The following is a 16,134-nucleotide window of genomic DNA, read 5'->3' as shown; positions in this document are numbered from 1 at the left end:
GCCCAGCTTGGCCATGCCGCCAAGTTTCTATCACTAAGCTAGTCCTACTTGCCTGCATTTGGCCCATACATTTGCTTACGGGTTTGAGGATCCTCCGAACCTCGCACGACGCAGCAAGACTCCATACTCTCTCTTGAACTGATCTATTCCCTGTAAGAACACTATTCACGATGCCCTGTGCTGCTCGTTTGGCCCTTGCTTCGCACTGTAACCAATCACTATTTGTTGATGTTCCATTGTCTGTTGATTATTCTTATTCTTTTGTCTACTATGTACGTACTGTGTATGTTCCCTTGGCCGCAGAAAAATACTTTTCACTGTACTTCGGTGCATATGACAATAAATATCAATCAATTGGGTGGTTAGGTGGATTGGCCATGCTAAATTGCCCTTAGTGTCCAAAAAGGTTAGGAGGTGTTCTAGTGTTATGGGGATAGGGTGGAAGTGAGGGATTAAGTGGGTTGGTGCAGACTCGATGGGCCGAATGGCCTACTTCTGCACTGTATGTTCAGTCAGTCAATATCCTTCTATACCCATGCTGCCTATGTAAATGTATAACTGCTTTATAAAGGACAAAATAGTACCCGCCTCTACCACTGCTTCTGGCAGCCCATTCCAGATGCTCACCACCCTGTTTGTGAAGAAATTTCCCCTCTGGTCTCTTTTGTATCCATCTCCTCTCACCTTAAACCTATAATGATTTCCCCCTATCCTCAGATGTGACCCACCATCGGAAGATCCTTCTTGCATCTACTCTGTCTAGTCCTGTTAGAATTGTACAGGTTCAAAGAGATCCCCTCTCATTCTTCTGAACTCTAGTGACAGCAAAGACAGCAAAGACAATCAGTCTGGTAAATCTTCACTGTACTCCCACTAGAGCAAGAACACCCCTTCCTAAAACAAGGAGACCACAACTGTACACAATATTCCAGGTATGGCCTCACCAAAGCACTGTATAATTGCAGCAAGACTTCCCTGGTCCTGTATGTGAATCCTCTCGCAATGAAGGCCAGCACATCATTTGCCTTCTTTACTGCCTGCTGTACCTGCATGCTTACTTTCAGCGACTGGTGTACGAGGACACCCAGGTCTCATTGCACATTCCCCTCTCCTAATTTATGGCCATTCAGATAATAGCCTGCCTTCTGTTTTTGCTACTGAAGTAGATAACCTCACATTTATCCCAGTTTATCCGTCATTCACTTGTTCACTCAGTCAACCTGTCAAAATCACACTGAAGTATCTCTGCATCCTCCTCACAGCACACCCTCCCACCTAACTTTGCATCACCAGCAAATTTGTGGATATAACATTTTGTTCCCTCATCTAAATCATTAATATATATTGTGAATAGCTGAGATTCCCAGCACTGATCCCTGCAGTACTGCACTGGTCACTGCCTGCGAATTTGAAAAAGACACGTTAATTCCTACTTTTGTTTCCTGTCTGCCAACCAGTTTTTGATCCATCTCAATACACTACCCCTGATCCCAGCGTACATGTCTTCAGAAACCCAGAATATTGCCTGAGGTTATTTGTATTCCCTGCATTCAGAAACATCCACTGGTTACTATTTGTGTGAGCTTCAGTCCTTGTCTGCACAGATAAACAACTCATGTTTTTTTTGGATTTACTGGCTCATGGGGATTTTCTCCCAAACACAGTCTGTTAGGCCCACGAGCATAAACTGAAAGTTGTGACTTTCGAAGGGTTAGCCATGCACAAACCTCATTCTTGCACAGCCACTTCAGTGCTGCTTTGACTCCATATCGCAATGTTAACAAGACAAATCAGGAGCACCATCAGATTGTGGAACCACTTCCTCTGGCACAGTTTGGCAAAGCAAAGGGTGGAGGTGTATGCCTCCTCATCAACTCCTCCTGGCGCTTGGATCTGGCGACTTTGGTTACCTACTGCTACCCGGACCTGGAATACCTGACCATGAAGTGCCGCCTATACTATCTTCCATGTGAGTTCACTTCAGCCATTATCACAGCAGTCGACATCCCGCCCCAGGCAGAAACGAAGAAGACGTTAGGTGAACTGTACACAGTTATGAATAATTATGAAACAGAACACCCAGAGGCATTGCTCATCGTGGCTGAGGACTTCAACAAGGCCAACCTCAAGAGTGTACTGCCAAAATTCCACCAGCACATCACCTGGCCCACCAGGGGCGACAACTCTTGAAAGTGAACACTCTTGACCACTGCTACTCAAAAATCAAGGGCGCCTACCGTTCCATCCCCCAACCACACTTTGGGAAATCAGACCATTAGACTGTGCTCCTTCTCCCAGCATACAAGCAGAAACACAAGCGGGAGAATCCAGCTAAGAAGGTTGTGCAGTGGTGGTCCGAGGAAACAGAAGAGCTCCTAATAGAGACAGTGGACTGGTTCATATTTAGAACACTATGACCAACTTAAATGAGTTTGCCACCACCGTCACAGACTTCAGCAGCAAATGTGTGGATGACTGCATGCCAAAGAAAGCAGTACGTACGTTCCCCAACCGGAAACCATGGCTCAATCATGAGATTGACTCCCGACTGAAGGACAGGTCTGAGGCATTCAAGTCAGATGACCTATACAAGAAATCCAGGGAAGACCTCCTCAAAGCCATCCGAGATGCCAAGAAAGAATATCAGACCAAGCTAGAGTCACAGACAGATTCCTGGCGGTCGTGGCAAGGCCTAAACAACATAACGGGCTACAAAGCGAAGCAAAGCAGCATCTCCGGCAGCAGCACACCCGATGAACTCAATGCATTCTATGCTCGGTTTGAGCAGGAAACCAACAATCTGCTGTTGAGTGCCCCAGCAGCCCATAACTCACCCATACCCACCATCACAGCTTCCGAAGTCAGATCGTCCTTCCTGAAAGTGAACCCTCGGAAGGCGACGGGCCCGGACGGGATCCCTGGTCGTGCACTCAGAGCCTGTGCGGACCAGCTGGCAGATGTGTTTGTGGACATCTTTAACCTGTCCCTACTCCACTCCGAGGTCCCCACCTGCTTCAAGAAGGCCACCATCATACCGGTGCCAAAGTAGTACCAGGCAACATGCCTCAATGACTACCGTCCGGTGGCCCTGACTTCAGTCGTAATGAAGTGCTTCGAGAGGTTGGTCATGAAGCGCATCATCTCCATACTCCCAGAATGCCTTGATCCACTGCAATTTGTATACTGCCGCAACCGGTCCACAGCAGATGCCATTTCCCTGGCCCTACACTCATCCCTAGAGCATTTCGACAACAAGGACTCCTACATCAGACTCCTATTTATTGACTACAGCTCCGCCTTCAACACCATAATCCCAGCCAAGCTCATATCAAAAGCTGCAAAACCTAGGACTTGGCTCCTCACTCTGCAACTGGATTCTCGACTTTTTGACCCACAGACCACAATCAGTAAGAATAAACACCTCAATACCGGGGCCCCGTAAGGATGCATGCTTAGCCCCCTACTCTACTCCCTGTACACACATGTCTGCGTGGCAAAATTTGGTTCCAACTCCGTCTACAAGTTTGCTGACGATACAACAATAGTGGTCCGGATCTCGAATAGCGATGAGTCAGAATAGAGGAGATAGATAGAGAACCTAGTGGAGTGGTGTAGCGACAACAATCTCTCCCTCAATGCCAGCAAAACTAAAGAGCTGGTCATTGACTTCAGGAAGCAAAGCCCTGTCTGCATCAATGGGGCCGAGGTGGACATGGTTAGCAGTTTTAAATTCCATGGGGTACACATCACCAAAAATCTGTCCTGGTCCACCCACGTCAACGTTACCACCAAGAAAGCACAACAGCGCCTATACTTCCTCAGGAAACTAAGAAAGTTTGGCATGTCCACATTAACTCTTAGCAGGTTTTACAGATGCACCATAGAAAGCATTCTATCTGGCTGCATCACAGCCTGATATGGCAACTGCTCGGCCCAGGACCGCAAGAAACTTCACAGAGTTGTGAACACAGCCCAGTCCATCACACATACCTGCCTCCCATCCATTGACTCCACCTACACCTCCCGTTGCCTGGGGAAAGCGGGCAGCATAATCAAAGACCCCTCCCACCCGGCTTACTCACTCTTCCAACTTCTTCCATCAGGCAGGAGATACAGAAGTCTGAGAACACGCATGAACAGACTCAAAAACAGCTTCTTCCCCATTGTGACCAGACTCCTAAATGACCCTCTTGTTGACTGACCTCATTGACACTATATCACTGTGTACTTCACCCGATGCTGGTGCTACGTAGTTACATTGTGTACCTTGTGTTGCCCTATTATGTATTTCTTTTATTTCCTTTTCTTTTCAGCACTTTCTTTTCAGCTGCTCGCAGAAAAATACTTTTCACTGTACCTCGGTACACGTGACAATAAACAAATCCAATCCAATCCAATGTAAAACATGCCATCATAATTCACCAGGTTGTCGGAATCCCTTGAAAAACCAGCACTTCACAATTCATAAGCCATATTATTCAGTTTAGAATTACCAGCACAGTACTCAAAAAAGCTATGCAGTTATCTTTAGGTAAAATAAGATACAGAGAGCTCCACAGAAAATAATATTTTAATTCCACAGCATGTTTCCTGGTAGAATTTCTCTGCAGGGTCCCTTCTACACAGCTGACTGGTTGACTGAATGTAATGTTATTGCAAAGGACTAGAATTACCCAATGGAAAATGGAGAAGGGACCACTTTCTCGGAGAATTATAATCACTGGATCACAGGCTGCCAGTGTTTGGAAAAGAACAAAAGAGCAAACAAAATAAAAGCATCAGCATCTTTCAAGGCAAAGGGCCAGAATTGTTTGTGTGCTTAGCTTCAGAGGTGATGGCGGTACAGCAGTACCATTAACAGCTGACTGCATCTAACAAATGGAGCAATTCAAAGAAACAAAGGCCCGTTGAAGCATTGTCATCAGGCTGGATACAAGCCAGGATCTAGAACCAAGTGCAAGAGGAACAATTAGCAATGTAGAGCTGAGCGATCGCAGTTATGCATCAGAAAAAACACACACGGAAAGTAACCATGGTGTTCGTCACAAATTTGATCTTTAAGAATTGTCATTGAATTAAAAGGCAGGGTCAAGATTAATAATTAAACTGAAAACAGTGAAGAGTTGATAGTCACATGACCTGCCTGTCCACTATGGAAAAAAAGGGTAGGTACAACTATATTGTAATATTATACAATAACCTTTCAAAACAGACCCAACAACAAGATTATGATATGTAACCTTTGTGATCTGGAGACTTAAGTGTTTCCTTTCATTGAAATCAAAGAGAAAGAACTCTTCTTTCCTGAAACTTAGCCAAGACAAGGCCAGATAAAAGACTAAATGAAGCCACTGTTAATATATCACACACAATTATTTGCAGCAAGTGACAAGTTGGTGCGCATTCCAGGGCCCAGAAGAGCATTCAAGCTACTGAACAAAAATATTGTGCTTGCATCATATTTTGTAGGATCATAATTTCACAGCATTAGAGGAGGTTGTTTGGTCCAGGAGATCTTCAACAACATTTAATTTTTTACAAAATCTATATTTGAGGATAGTTTTCACACAACCCATCCAAACATTCCCCGTTAGCAGTTCAACATATGGACTTTTCTAACACAATCATTTCTGGGGCAGATTTCTCGAGATGCTAATCAAATGTGCACACTTTCCATTGCATTGGTCTATGAAATATCATTGAGTTTTGAAATATAATTTTAAAAGGAAGAAAATGATCTAAATCAATGCAGTCAAAGTGTTTGCACAAGAATGAAAGAAGAAGCAAAGAGTAGGAACATATTCAACTTCTCTCCGCTACCTGCTATTTGGATACCAATCAGGTCCAAGTTGAGGGCTAACACCAGCTGGATTGGATTAAATAAAAAATTTGGAGGTGGGAGGGGGGAGAGAATAAATTTGAAGAAAACGATCCAAATGGATGCTTGCCACAAATCCGCACAAGCTTGTTGTCAGAGGCATTCTGTAATAATTTGCTCATTGCTGGACGGGGTCATTGCCTAGCGAGGAAGATTTGCTGACTATTGTATGGCACTTCTTTAGTGCGAGATGATTCTGATGAAAATCCATAAACAATGATTATTATCACAAGCTACGGGAATAAGATGGCAAGTGAAACATTTCTTTCATCACAAAAAGTAATGGAATTTTCAAACAGATTATCAGGACAACCACTTAAGTGGGAAGGGCAAATGGATTGGAGGGATGATTAGATGTGTTTATTCAGCCATTCAGAATTACATAAAGATGTAAAAAAAATAGGAGCAGGAGTAGGCCATTCAGCCCCTCAAGCCCAGCTCCGCCATTCAATAAGATCACAGCAGCTCTAATTGTGACCTCAACAGCACTTCCCTGCATGGTCCCCATAAGTTTTGACTCCCTTGTAGATCAAAAATCTATCTAGCTCAGTTCTGGTTATGGCCCAGCTTCCACTCCTTTGTGGCCAGAGGATTCAATATTTCTGCCAGGTTTGAGCTGCGGATCTTTTCATCTGTTAGGCAAATGCAATAACCACTGCATGACAGAAACCCTTTGGGGCCACAATTATTCACAATATACATTAATGACTTGGTGAGGGAAGTTCAAATTGCCAAATTTTCAGATCACACGGTAATAGAAAATAGAACATACAATGCAGAAGGAGGCTATTCGGCACATCGAGTCTGCACCGACCCACTTTAGCCCTCACTTCCACCCTATCCCCGTAACCCAATAACCCCTCCTAACCTTTTTTTGGACACTAAGGGCAATTTAGCATGGCCAATCCACGTAACCTGCACGTCTTTTGATTGTGGAAGGAAACCGGAGCACCGGGAGGAAACCCACGCAGACACAGGGAGAATGTGCAGACTCCGCTCTGTGACCCAGCGGGGAAGCGAAGCTGAGACCCTGGCGCTGTGAAGCCACAGTGCTAGTCACTTGTGCTACCATGCTGCCCTATGGCAAGGTGGGAAGGCAAGTGGTGAGGGTGACACAAAGAGTCTACAGAGGGACATATACAGGTTAGGTGAGTGGGCAAAAACTTGGCAGATGGAATATAATGGAGGAAAATGTAAAGTTATGCACTTTGGTAGGAAGAATAAAGGAGCTAAATATTATTTAAATAGAGAAAGACAGGAGAAAATTGCAGCACAGAGGGATTTGGGGATGCTCGTGCATAAATCACAAAAAGCTAGCATGCAAGTTCAGCAGGTAATTAGGAAGGCAAACGGAATGTTGGCATTTATTTCAAAGGGAATGGAGTATAAAAATATACAAGGCACAATAACACTATGAACAGTTTTTGTCCCTTTATCTAAGGAAAGATATACTGGCAATAGAGACAGTCCAGAGAAGGTTCACTAGATTGAGTTTGGCTATGGTGGGTTTTTTTTTACGCGGCGAGTTGAGTGGATTGGGCCTATACTCATTGGAGTTTGGAAGAATGAAAGGTGACCTTTATGAAACATATAGGATTGTCAGGGAGCTTGACAGTGTAGATGCTGAGAGGATGTTTCCTCCTGTGGGAGAGTCTAGAACCAGAGGGCGTAATCCAAGAGTAAGGGGTCACCCATTTAAGACAGAGGTGAAGAGGAATTTCTTCTGTCAGAGGTTAGTGAATCTGGAATTCCTTTACCTTAGAGGGCTGTAGAGTCTGGGTCGTTTAATACATTTGAGGCTGAGATAGACAGATTTTTAATCGAAAAGGGAATCAAGTGTTATGGGGATATGGCAGGAAAGTGGATTTGTGGATTATCATTAGATTAGCCATGATTTCATTGAATTGCAGAGCAGACGTGATGGGCCAAGTCACCTACCTCTGCTCCTATGTTTTGTCAAAACAAGGGCTTGCCTGTGATTTTAATATGGGACTTCTTATGTTTCAACCTATAGGTCCATAGCGAAGATCATACCCCAGACCAACATGCTAAATTCTGTAAACAGGATGAATCTATTAGGCCTCGGCCTTTCCAGTTCCTAAAACATCTTCTGTTCCTACGACCAATGCATCATTCAAGGGACTTACCATTTGTGTAAGTATTGACATAGTACTTCCGACCCTGTGGTGACATGTAGCATTGCCAACCCTGTGGCAGAGGAGTGTGAGACATTTCCTCAATGGTCTGTGGACTTACTGATGCAGGTTTCTGTCAAAGACAAGCACAAATATGCAATTATTTCCAAGACTGTTGTGCCTAAGCAATGCATAGATTCCTGCATAGTAAGCTAATTAAATTTGTCAAAATCCAGTAATGCCACCTGATCCTATGTCCATGCACATGTAAAATCTCATTGAAGACCCAAGTGTGCTCATAGTTGAAGGTTAGTGGAACTTACACCAAAGTAAGTTTAACAGTTACAATATTCGAAGAATCACCGAATTGTTACAGTGCAGAGAGAGGCCATTCGGCCCATTGTGTCTGCACTGCTCTTTTCCCCATATCCCTGCACACTGTTTCTATTCAAGTAATCATCTAATGCGTCAACTGGACCTGTCTCCACCAGTGCATTCCAGACCCAAGCCACTGGTGCGAAAATGTGTTTCCTCACATCACATTTGTTCTTTTCCAAATCATTTTAAACCTGTGCCCACTCATTCTTGGTCCTTTTGCAGGTGGGAACAGATTCAACTCTGACTAGCCCCCTCATGATTTTGAGCATCTCTAACAAATCCCCTCTTAGCTTTCTTCTCTCCAAGGAGGGCAGTCCCAACCTCTCCAACCATCCTGTAAACCTCTCTCAATTCCTTAATGCAGTATGGGACACTAAACTAGTTTTGTATTGATTAATCACCAAATATTTTGTAAGCAAACAAAGAAAAAAAGATCTGACTTTGCCAAGTGGGTATCAGTGACTACATTTTTTTCTGATCTTTGCTTGTGCTCCATCATTCTAAGTGATGGCTTTGATGTTACTGTCTAGCAATCCTCTGTTATGCTGCCTGAGCCATATCAATTGTTTCAGTCAGAATTATTTGTGTTCACCATTCGAGTCTCCTCAGTTGTCATGTCATAAATTTATATTCTACAAATGAACATGTACAGCGACTACACTTCAAGAAATACATTATTTGGGATAGCCTAATAATGTATAATTTGCTATTTAAACACAAGCCTTTTCAGAGAAGAGCAATGGTGTTCGCGCTATATTCCTGGACAATATTTACCTTCCAAGTAACATCACAAAGACTGATCGGGTAGTTAACAGTGAGGTCGAGTGTCTTGAGTTATGGGAAGATATAGACAGGATGGTAAAATGGGCAGAAAAGTGGCAGATGGAATTTAACCCTGAAAAGCAAGAGATGATACACTTTGGAAGGAGTAATGTGACAAGGAAGTAGTATTCAATGAATGGCCTGACACTGGGAAGTTCAAAGGAATAAAGGAACCTTGGAGTGTTTGCCCATAGGTCTCGGAAAGCAGAAGGGCAGGTTGATGAAAAAGGTTTATGGGACACGTGCCTTTATTTATCAAAGCATAGATTACAAAAGCAACGTCATGTTGGGAGTTGTACAGGACTTTGGTGAGGCAACAGCTGGAGTAGTGTGTGCAGAAATGTTAAATAGACTTGGGTTTTCGTTGGAGCAGAGAAAACTGAGGGGCATCCTAATCGAGGTGTACAGGATTATGAGGGGCATGAACAGGGTGGATAGAGAGGACCTGTTCCCCTGGTTGAAGGTTCAGTTACGAGGGGACACAAGTTCAGGGTGAGGGGCTGGAGGTTTCAGGGGGATTTGAAGAAAAACTGTTTTACCCATGGGTTGACGATGGTCTGGAATGCACTGCCTAGTAGGGTGGTATAGGGGTTGCCTCACATCCTTTAAAAAGTACCTGGATAAGCACTTGGCATGTCATAACATTCAAAGCTTTGGGCCAAGTGCTGGCAAATGGGATAAGGTAGACAAGTCAGATATTTTTCATGCATCGATGCAGACTCAATGGGCCAAAGGGCCTCTTCTGCATTATATTATTCAATGATTCTGGTCAAAATCACATTGCTGTGACAATTTGCTGTGTGCAAGGTGGTCCTGAGTTTCACATATTATAACAATGATTAGACTTCAAAAATATTTCATTCGCTATAATACACAGATATTCAGAGACTAAAATACATTGTGGACGATCTCCCCCCCCCCCCCCCCCCCCCCAGCCCCAGGTTAGTGCAGCGCACCTCCCACTATTCCCAGGAGAGACAAGGGCTTGGCCGGTGTCTTTAAACCTTGCGCATCTGATTCTAGGCAGAATCTCGCCAAAGTCCAAAAAAATGACTTAAGTGTGTCTGGAATGCAATGGAAATCATGCCGGGACAGGAGGCGGGATTCTCACCAATTTCCCTGCCTGAAATGACACTTAGTGTGAGATTCAGCGGACATTTATCGGGGTATTTCTCGGTGGCTGCAGCGGCAAGAAACATCTCGCTCTCCAACCGAGGGCCATTTTTCTGGCCTTGGGAAATTCTCTCCGCTGAGACCCTGCACTGCTCGCCAGCAGAAAAGGCTCCTCGCAGATCAGGGCACCATTTTGTCCGGCGGCCTCAATCGCGCCCCCCCCCCCGTCTCCTTTCAGGCCTAACCCAGTGCATTGACCCTCCTCTTCCCCCACCCAACCTTGGAAAGACCCCCAGCAGCCTCCCCCTACCTGGCAAGACCACCCCCACCCCACCCTGGTACTGAGTCTGGACCCTGGCAGTGCCCATGGTATAAATGCCACTCTTTCTTTATGAGTTACTATCAAATATTAGTGTTATTATACAATTGAAAGTTCTTAAATTTGTTTTGGTGTAGTTATCAATTGACACGCTCCTGCAAGACATATCGGCATGACCGCATGACACATGATCCCAATTTATCAATATAGAAACTTGCTGTTCCGATTTATCAATATACAAACTTGCTACATCTTACTCCCAAATTAAGTTATTTCTGAATAGTTGGAAGTAGACCATGAATGCCTTGTAGCAGTCATCTGTTCTGATTAGATCTTACTATTCTAATAAACCTTTCTCCCAACTAACTTGGAAAAGCATTTCATTGAATTTTCTGTTTTATATTCACATTCCAGAGGAATCTGTCAACCAGATTTGCCAACGCTAAGGAATTGGGGCGAGATTCTCCGCAAATGCGGAGAATCGTAAAGGCTGCCGTGGGACAGTCTGTGACCCACGGCAGCCTTCACGGCCACTACCGGGCCCGATTCTCCCCCCGGGCAGGGCTAGGAGCGTGGCCCCGTGCGTCACGGCCTTGACGACGGTCGTCAAGGCCGCACGTGAAGCGTCACGCCGGCTGACACGGCCGATGACGTCAGCCGCGCATGCGCAGGTTGGACAACGCCAACCCACGCATGCGCAGTTGCCGTCTTTCTCCTCAGCCGCCCGGCAAGACATGGTGGCTTGATCTTGCCGGGCGGCGGAGCGGAAAGAGTGCGTCTGTTTTGGACTCTGGCCCAACGATCGGTGGGCACCGATCGCGGGCCTGTCCCCTCCCGAGCACAGTCGTGATGCTCCCGTGCCAATCAGGCCTCTAGATGCTCCAAACGGGCATCTGGCGCCCGTTTCACGACGGCAGCGAGCAGGTGTGTTTTGTGCCGTAGTCGGCCCATCGGCCTTGGAGAATCGCCGCTCGCCGTAAAAAACGGCGAGCGGCGATTCGTGGCGTGGGGGGGGGGGGAGAGAATAGCGGGAGGGCGTGAAAAATGTCGGGAGGCCCTCCCGCTATTCTCCCACCCAGCATGGGGGGCGGAGAATCGCGCCCTAAGACTATTCTCCATAAAAGCTTCTGTGAGCAACCCAAATTGGCAACATACTTTCAACGGGAATTAACTGTTGAATTATTCATTGCATTGGTGAGCAATATTTAATCGATTGACTCTTAAATTTCAAAAGAGTGTACTGTGAAATCTTTTGGTTCTGAAAAAAGTGTTGAATATCAGCACAGCAAAGCAAACACCAACTAGCTGCCAAACTATTTTGTATCATCGCGATAACAAAGTGATGAATCCAAAATGAAACACCCGATCTCCTGATACTACTTTAGCATTAAACATTCAGCAAACATATTGCCCTCCTCCAGCATGCACTCAAATTACTTTAAATCAGTGAGCATCTGTTTCCCATTTCAACGTGGTCAACGTTTTCCATATTACTTCTCAACCCACTGCCAGCAAACAATCTTGTCAGAGCCAGTTTTTGCATCATATTGACATCGAGGACAGTGTTGGATTGAAGCTGGTGATCTTGGGGCCAGTAATGTGAGAGCTCCTCAACACAGGCCAATTTGGTCAAACAGCTTTGTGTTTCACGTGACCTTCCTCTCCCACCCCTCTCCAACTAACCTCAACAGAACGTCCTTCTATTGCTTTCTCCTTCATGTATTTATCTATTTGTAAAACATTGCCTAGCTTTGCACTGAACGATACTGCCCAGGAGATCAGAGTTTTCATTTCTGATTCAGTTTGCAACTCGCTGTAAATTTAGTACTACAGTTCTCATATCGATTAAGAACAAAGAGGGATTCCACTTCTGAGTGTGCCCTGCTGGGAAATGTATCTGTGTGAACCTAAGATGAAGGGAGAATGAGGATAAATTGTCCTGCCACTGTGGCAATTGATGAACCCAAACACACTAGGGATCATATTGACTTTGGTCTCTTCAGTCAAGCATTTCACATCTTTCCCGATATTCAATTGTCAGGAGAGATAGCTAACAGCTATTTGGGAGGGCGGCACGGTAACAAAGTGGTTAGCACAGTTGCTTCACAGCGCCAGGGTCCCAGGTTCGATTCCCAGCTTGGGTCACTGTGAGGAATCTACACGTTCTTCCAATGTCTGCGTGGGTTTCCTCCGGGTACTCCGGTTTCCTCCCACAAGTCCCGAAAGATGTGCTGTTAGGTGAATTGGACATTCTGAATTCTCCCTCTGTGTACCGGGCGCCGGAATATAATGACCAGGGGCTTTTCACAGTAACTTCATTGCAGTGTTAATGTAAGCTTACTTGTGACAATAAAGATTATTATTATAACAGGCAGCTGAATTGACGATGCACATTTTACACTACCTACCAAAGTCAAAGTTATCCGCATTGCTTGTGCATGTGTTAGCAAGGGCCACTTGGCTAAGGTACAAGATTGGATTTGGATCTGCAAGAATTGGTTCCATTAATGACAATTATGTCACATAATGTAACAAACATCCCAAAGCACTCCACATACGAGTAAACAGACACAAACTGACACAATGAAAAAAAAAGATTTGGGACAGGGTGACCATAACAGAGAAATGGATATCGAGTGGGTCTTTAAAAGAAGATGGAGATACAGCAGTGTTTAAGGATGGATTCCAGAGCCTGGGGCTTGGCAACTTAAGGCATAGAATCAATTTGGAGGGTGGATGGGAGGGGTAAGAAGAGGGGGTCACATATGGGTTCAGGAGCAAAGGAAATCAGAAAAATTACAAATGAAAGGTCAAGATACAAGTATTTTTAATTAAGTTAAATGACCCGTCATATGATGAAACATTTTTTTCCAAGTTTGTTCTGGAATGATAAAACGGTGGGCTTTAATTGCTTTCAAAATATGTTATTTGACCACAATACAATTCACAACAAGAGAATGTTTATTGGTGATATCAGGCATGTCACAAAAGTGTAACATTACATCTCTCATACCATGGTAAAAGGGTGTTAACAACTAAGTTAGACATTACATGATTGAACATGCAACAATGAAGTCTAACAGAGTATCTGTTGATTTTGCAGCGCTGGTTCAAGAAAGCTGATTTTCATTTAATGGCACTTAAAGTTCCAAAATGTATACTGCAGCTTCAAGATTGAAATGAACCATAAATCGTGATAAATTGCCTTCTTTTCACATTGATTATCACTGCAGAATATTGGAACAAAAGGGAGCATTAAGCCATGTCAGATTTAACAGTTACTGTTAGTCCAGCAAAGACAACATCAGCAATTCATGCCTCAACAATAATAGTGAAGTACTTTAAGAAGTGAAAGATGCTAAATGAAATGCAATCTCTCATTTAGTCACTAAAATAGGAATACCATCTTGTAGATTCACCCATATAACCATTTCCCAACTCAACATCGCATGCATAATTTTGTACATCACTCTATTGTTCACAATTAGAAGCTTAAGGGCAATCCAATTCTATCAAATCTGGAACAGGTTTGTTACTTGACCAATCAGAACTTTAGTACAGGGCCAAGGCCTGTGGAACAAGTGATTATGGGGAAATCAAACAAACGATACTCCTAAATGTATTTTAGATGGACTTTTCTTTGAAAGCAGAGGACAGACTATTTAGCGACATACATTCAAACACAAGCTCGTCTATAGGGCGGCACAGTAGCACAGTGGTTAGCACTGTTGCTTCACAGTGCCAGGGACCCAGGTGCAATTCCTGGCTTGAGTCACTCTCTGTGCAGAATCTGCACGTTCACCCCACGTCTGCATGGGTTTCCTCCAGGTGCTCCGGTTGCCTCCCACAAGTCCAGAAAGACTACTTGTGCCACTAATAAAAATTATTATTATTATATTTGAAAATGTAACCGGACTTCAGAGCCTGGAGGTTGTGCAGCACAAAGTCCATGGGCGGGATTCTCGATCCCGCCAGACCCGTTTTTTGGAGCGGCACGCCCCGTCGTGCAGCGGGATTCTCCGTCCCGGTAACAGGCCATGGATTTCCCCACACCTTGGGAAATCCGCAGGTGTGAGCGTGCTGCCGGAGAAGCGGAAAATTCCGCCCCATGAATTCTGCAGTACTCAGGTGCACAATGCGATAATAATGGCATTTTGAGAGCCAGGCACCAGCAAAAGAGTTAAATATATTCAAACAGCTAAACGGAAAGCAAAGATGAACCTTTTCAAAAATTATCTTTAAGAAATAGAACCTAGGCTTCCTGACACTGGAGCAGGTGCAGGCGTGGAAGACTTAGCAGTCCATAAAATCCAGTCTACTGCAAGAGTTTGACATTATTGCCGCAATTTGCGCAGGAAGTTGGCGAATGTTTCATCTAAGTCGCAATCAAACTCTTGCTGACAACTGCTTTTCAGTACTTTGCTCAACATGTTAACTGACTTTTTAATATGCATATTTTAAAAATATTTGATGCTGCAACATACTAAACCCAGAAACTTTTATTATAAACAGTAATATTCAGAAGTATCCAGATGTCTGCTTTTGTGCATTCGTTCTGCATTGGGATTAGTTAAACTAAAATGCAGTTCTAAAACTTAAACAGGCATTAAAATACATCAAAATATATAGTGTGTGTATCAGTCACGCCATGCACAGCAAGCATCATGTCTCAAAAATTATGTACTCATCAATTTCTTAATCTATTATGTGTTGTGGTGTGTGAATAAATATAGACTATTGGTGAAAAAGAGAGACAAGCTATCAAAGCAGTGTGTCTCACTTATGCTTGTTAGAAGCCACACATATTCACACACAGCCCTGTCCTTTGCAGACAGAATGTACATGTCCGCACATTGTGTTTTTTTCAACTTTAAAGCTTGGCGAACAGTCATTCCCTGGTTCATTTCCCAGGGCAATGCCTTGACCAGAGTTGACCTCCATGATTTGAATTTGATCAAAGCTCGGCAGTTCAGTGTTCCATGCTGCATTCCACTTGCCAACCAATCAGCAATTACATCTCATATATAAATTGTTGCTCCCCTATACTGTTGGTGATATTGACCTGATGAGTGCAAGAAAAAAAGCTTTGACAGAATGTCTCTTTTTTTTGTCAGCAATACTCAAGTTCTATACTACCAAATAACTAGAATTCTATTGTTGTGATGATAACACCATTTTTCTTTGGAGAGTTGACATTGACTATGAAAGACAGGACTTGGGAGCCCAGCAGAAGGTCATCAATATTCGTTGGGAATCCACACATACAAGCGAAAACCAGCAGTAGTTAGTTTGTCCAATGTGCACAGATGCTGCTTGCAATTGGATTGAAAATGTGTTAGAGGTTGAATAACAGCAGATCGTAAAAGCCAAATTGCTTTCAAAATTAATGATCAGCATTGGATCATTTTGTTTGATTAGCAGAAAATCAATCATATGGGTAAAGGTTTATTGGCTTGCGAATTTAATTATACGTAAAGATCTAAACGAAT

At 43.9% G+C, this 16,134-nt stretch overlaps 1 protein-coding gene across 3 annotated transcripts in view; it reads right to left on the bottom strand.

The window, feature by feature from the left end:
- The window catches only part of gas7b (growth arrest-specific 7b), a 489,810-nt gene that overhangs the window by 270,569 nt on the left and 203,107 nt on the right, over positions 1-16,134 (bottom strand). For all 3 annotated transcript variants that reach the window (XM_038777399.1, XM_038777398.1, XM_038777400.1), the window contains exon 2: positions 8,026-8,146. In XM_038777399.1, the coding sequence (XP_038633327.1) occupies positions 8,026-8,146 (121 nt within the window). The remainder of the gene's footprint in view (positions 1-8,025; positions 8,147-16,134) is intronic.

This window comes from Scyliorhinus canicula, chromosome 18, assembly GCF_902713615.1.
Source record: "Scyliorhinus canicula chromosome 18, sScyCan1.1, whole genome shotgun sequence".
Taxonomy (NCBI): domain Eukaryota; kingdom Metazoa; phylum Chordata; class Chondrichthyes; order Carcharhiniformes; family Scyliorhinidae; genus Scyliorhinus; species Scyliorhinus canicula.
This window is presented reverse-complemented; position numbering and strand designations above follow the sequence as displayed.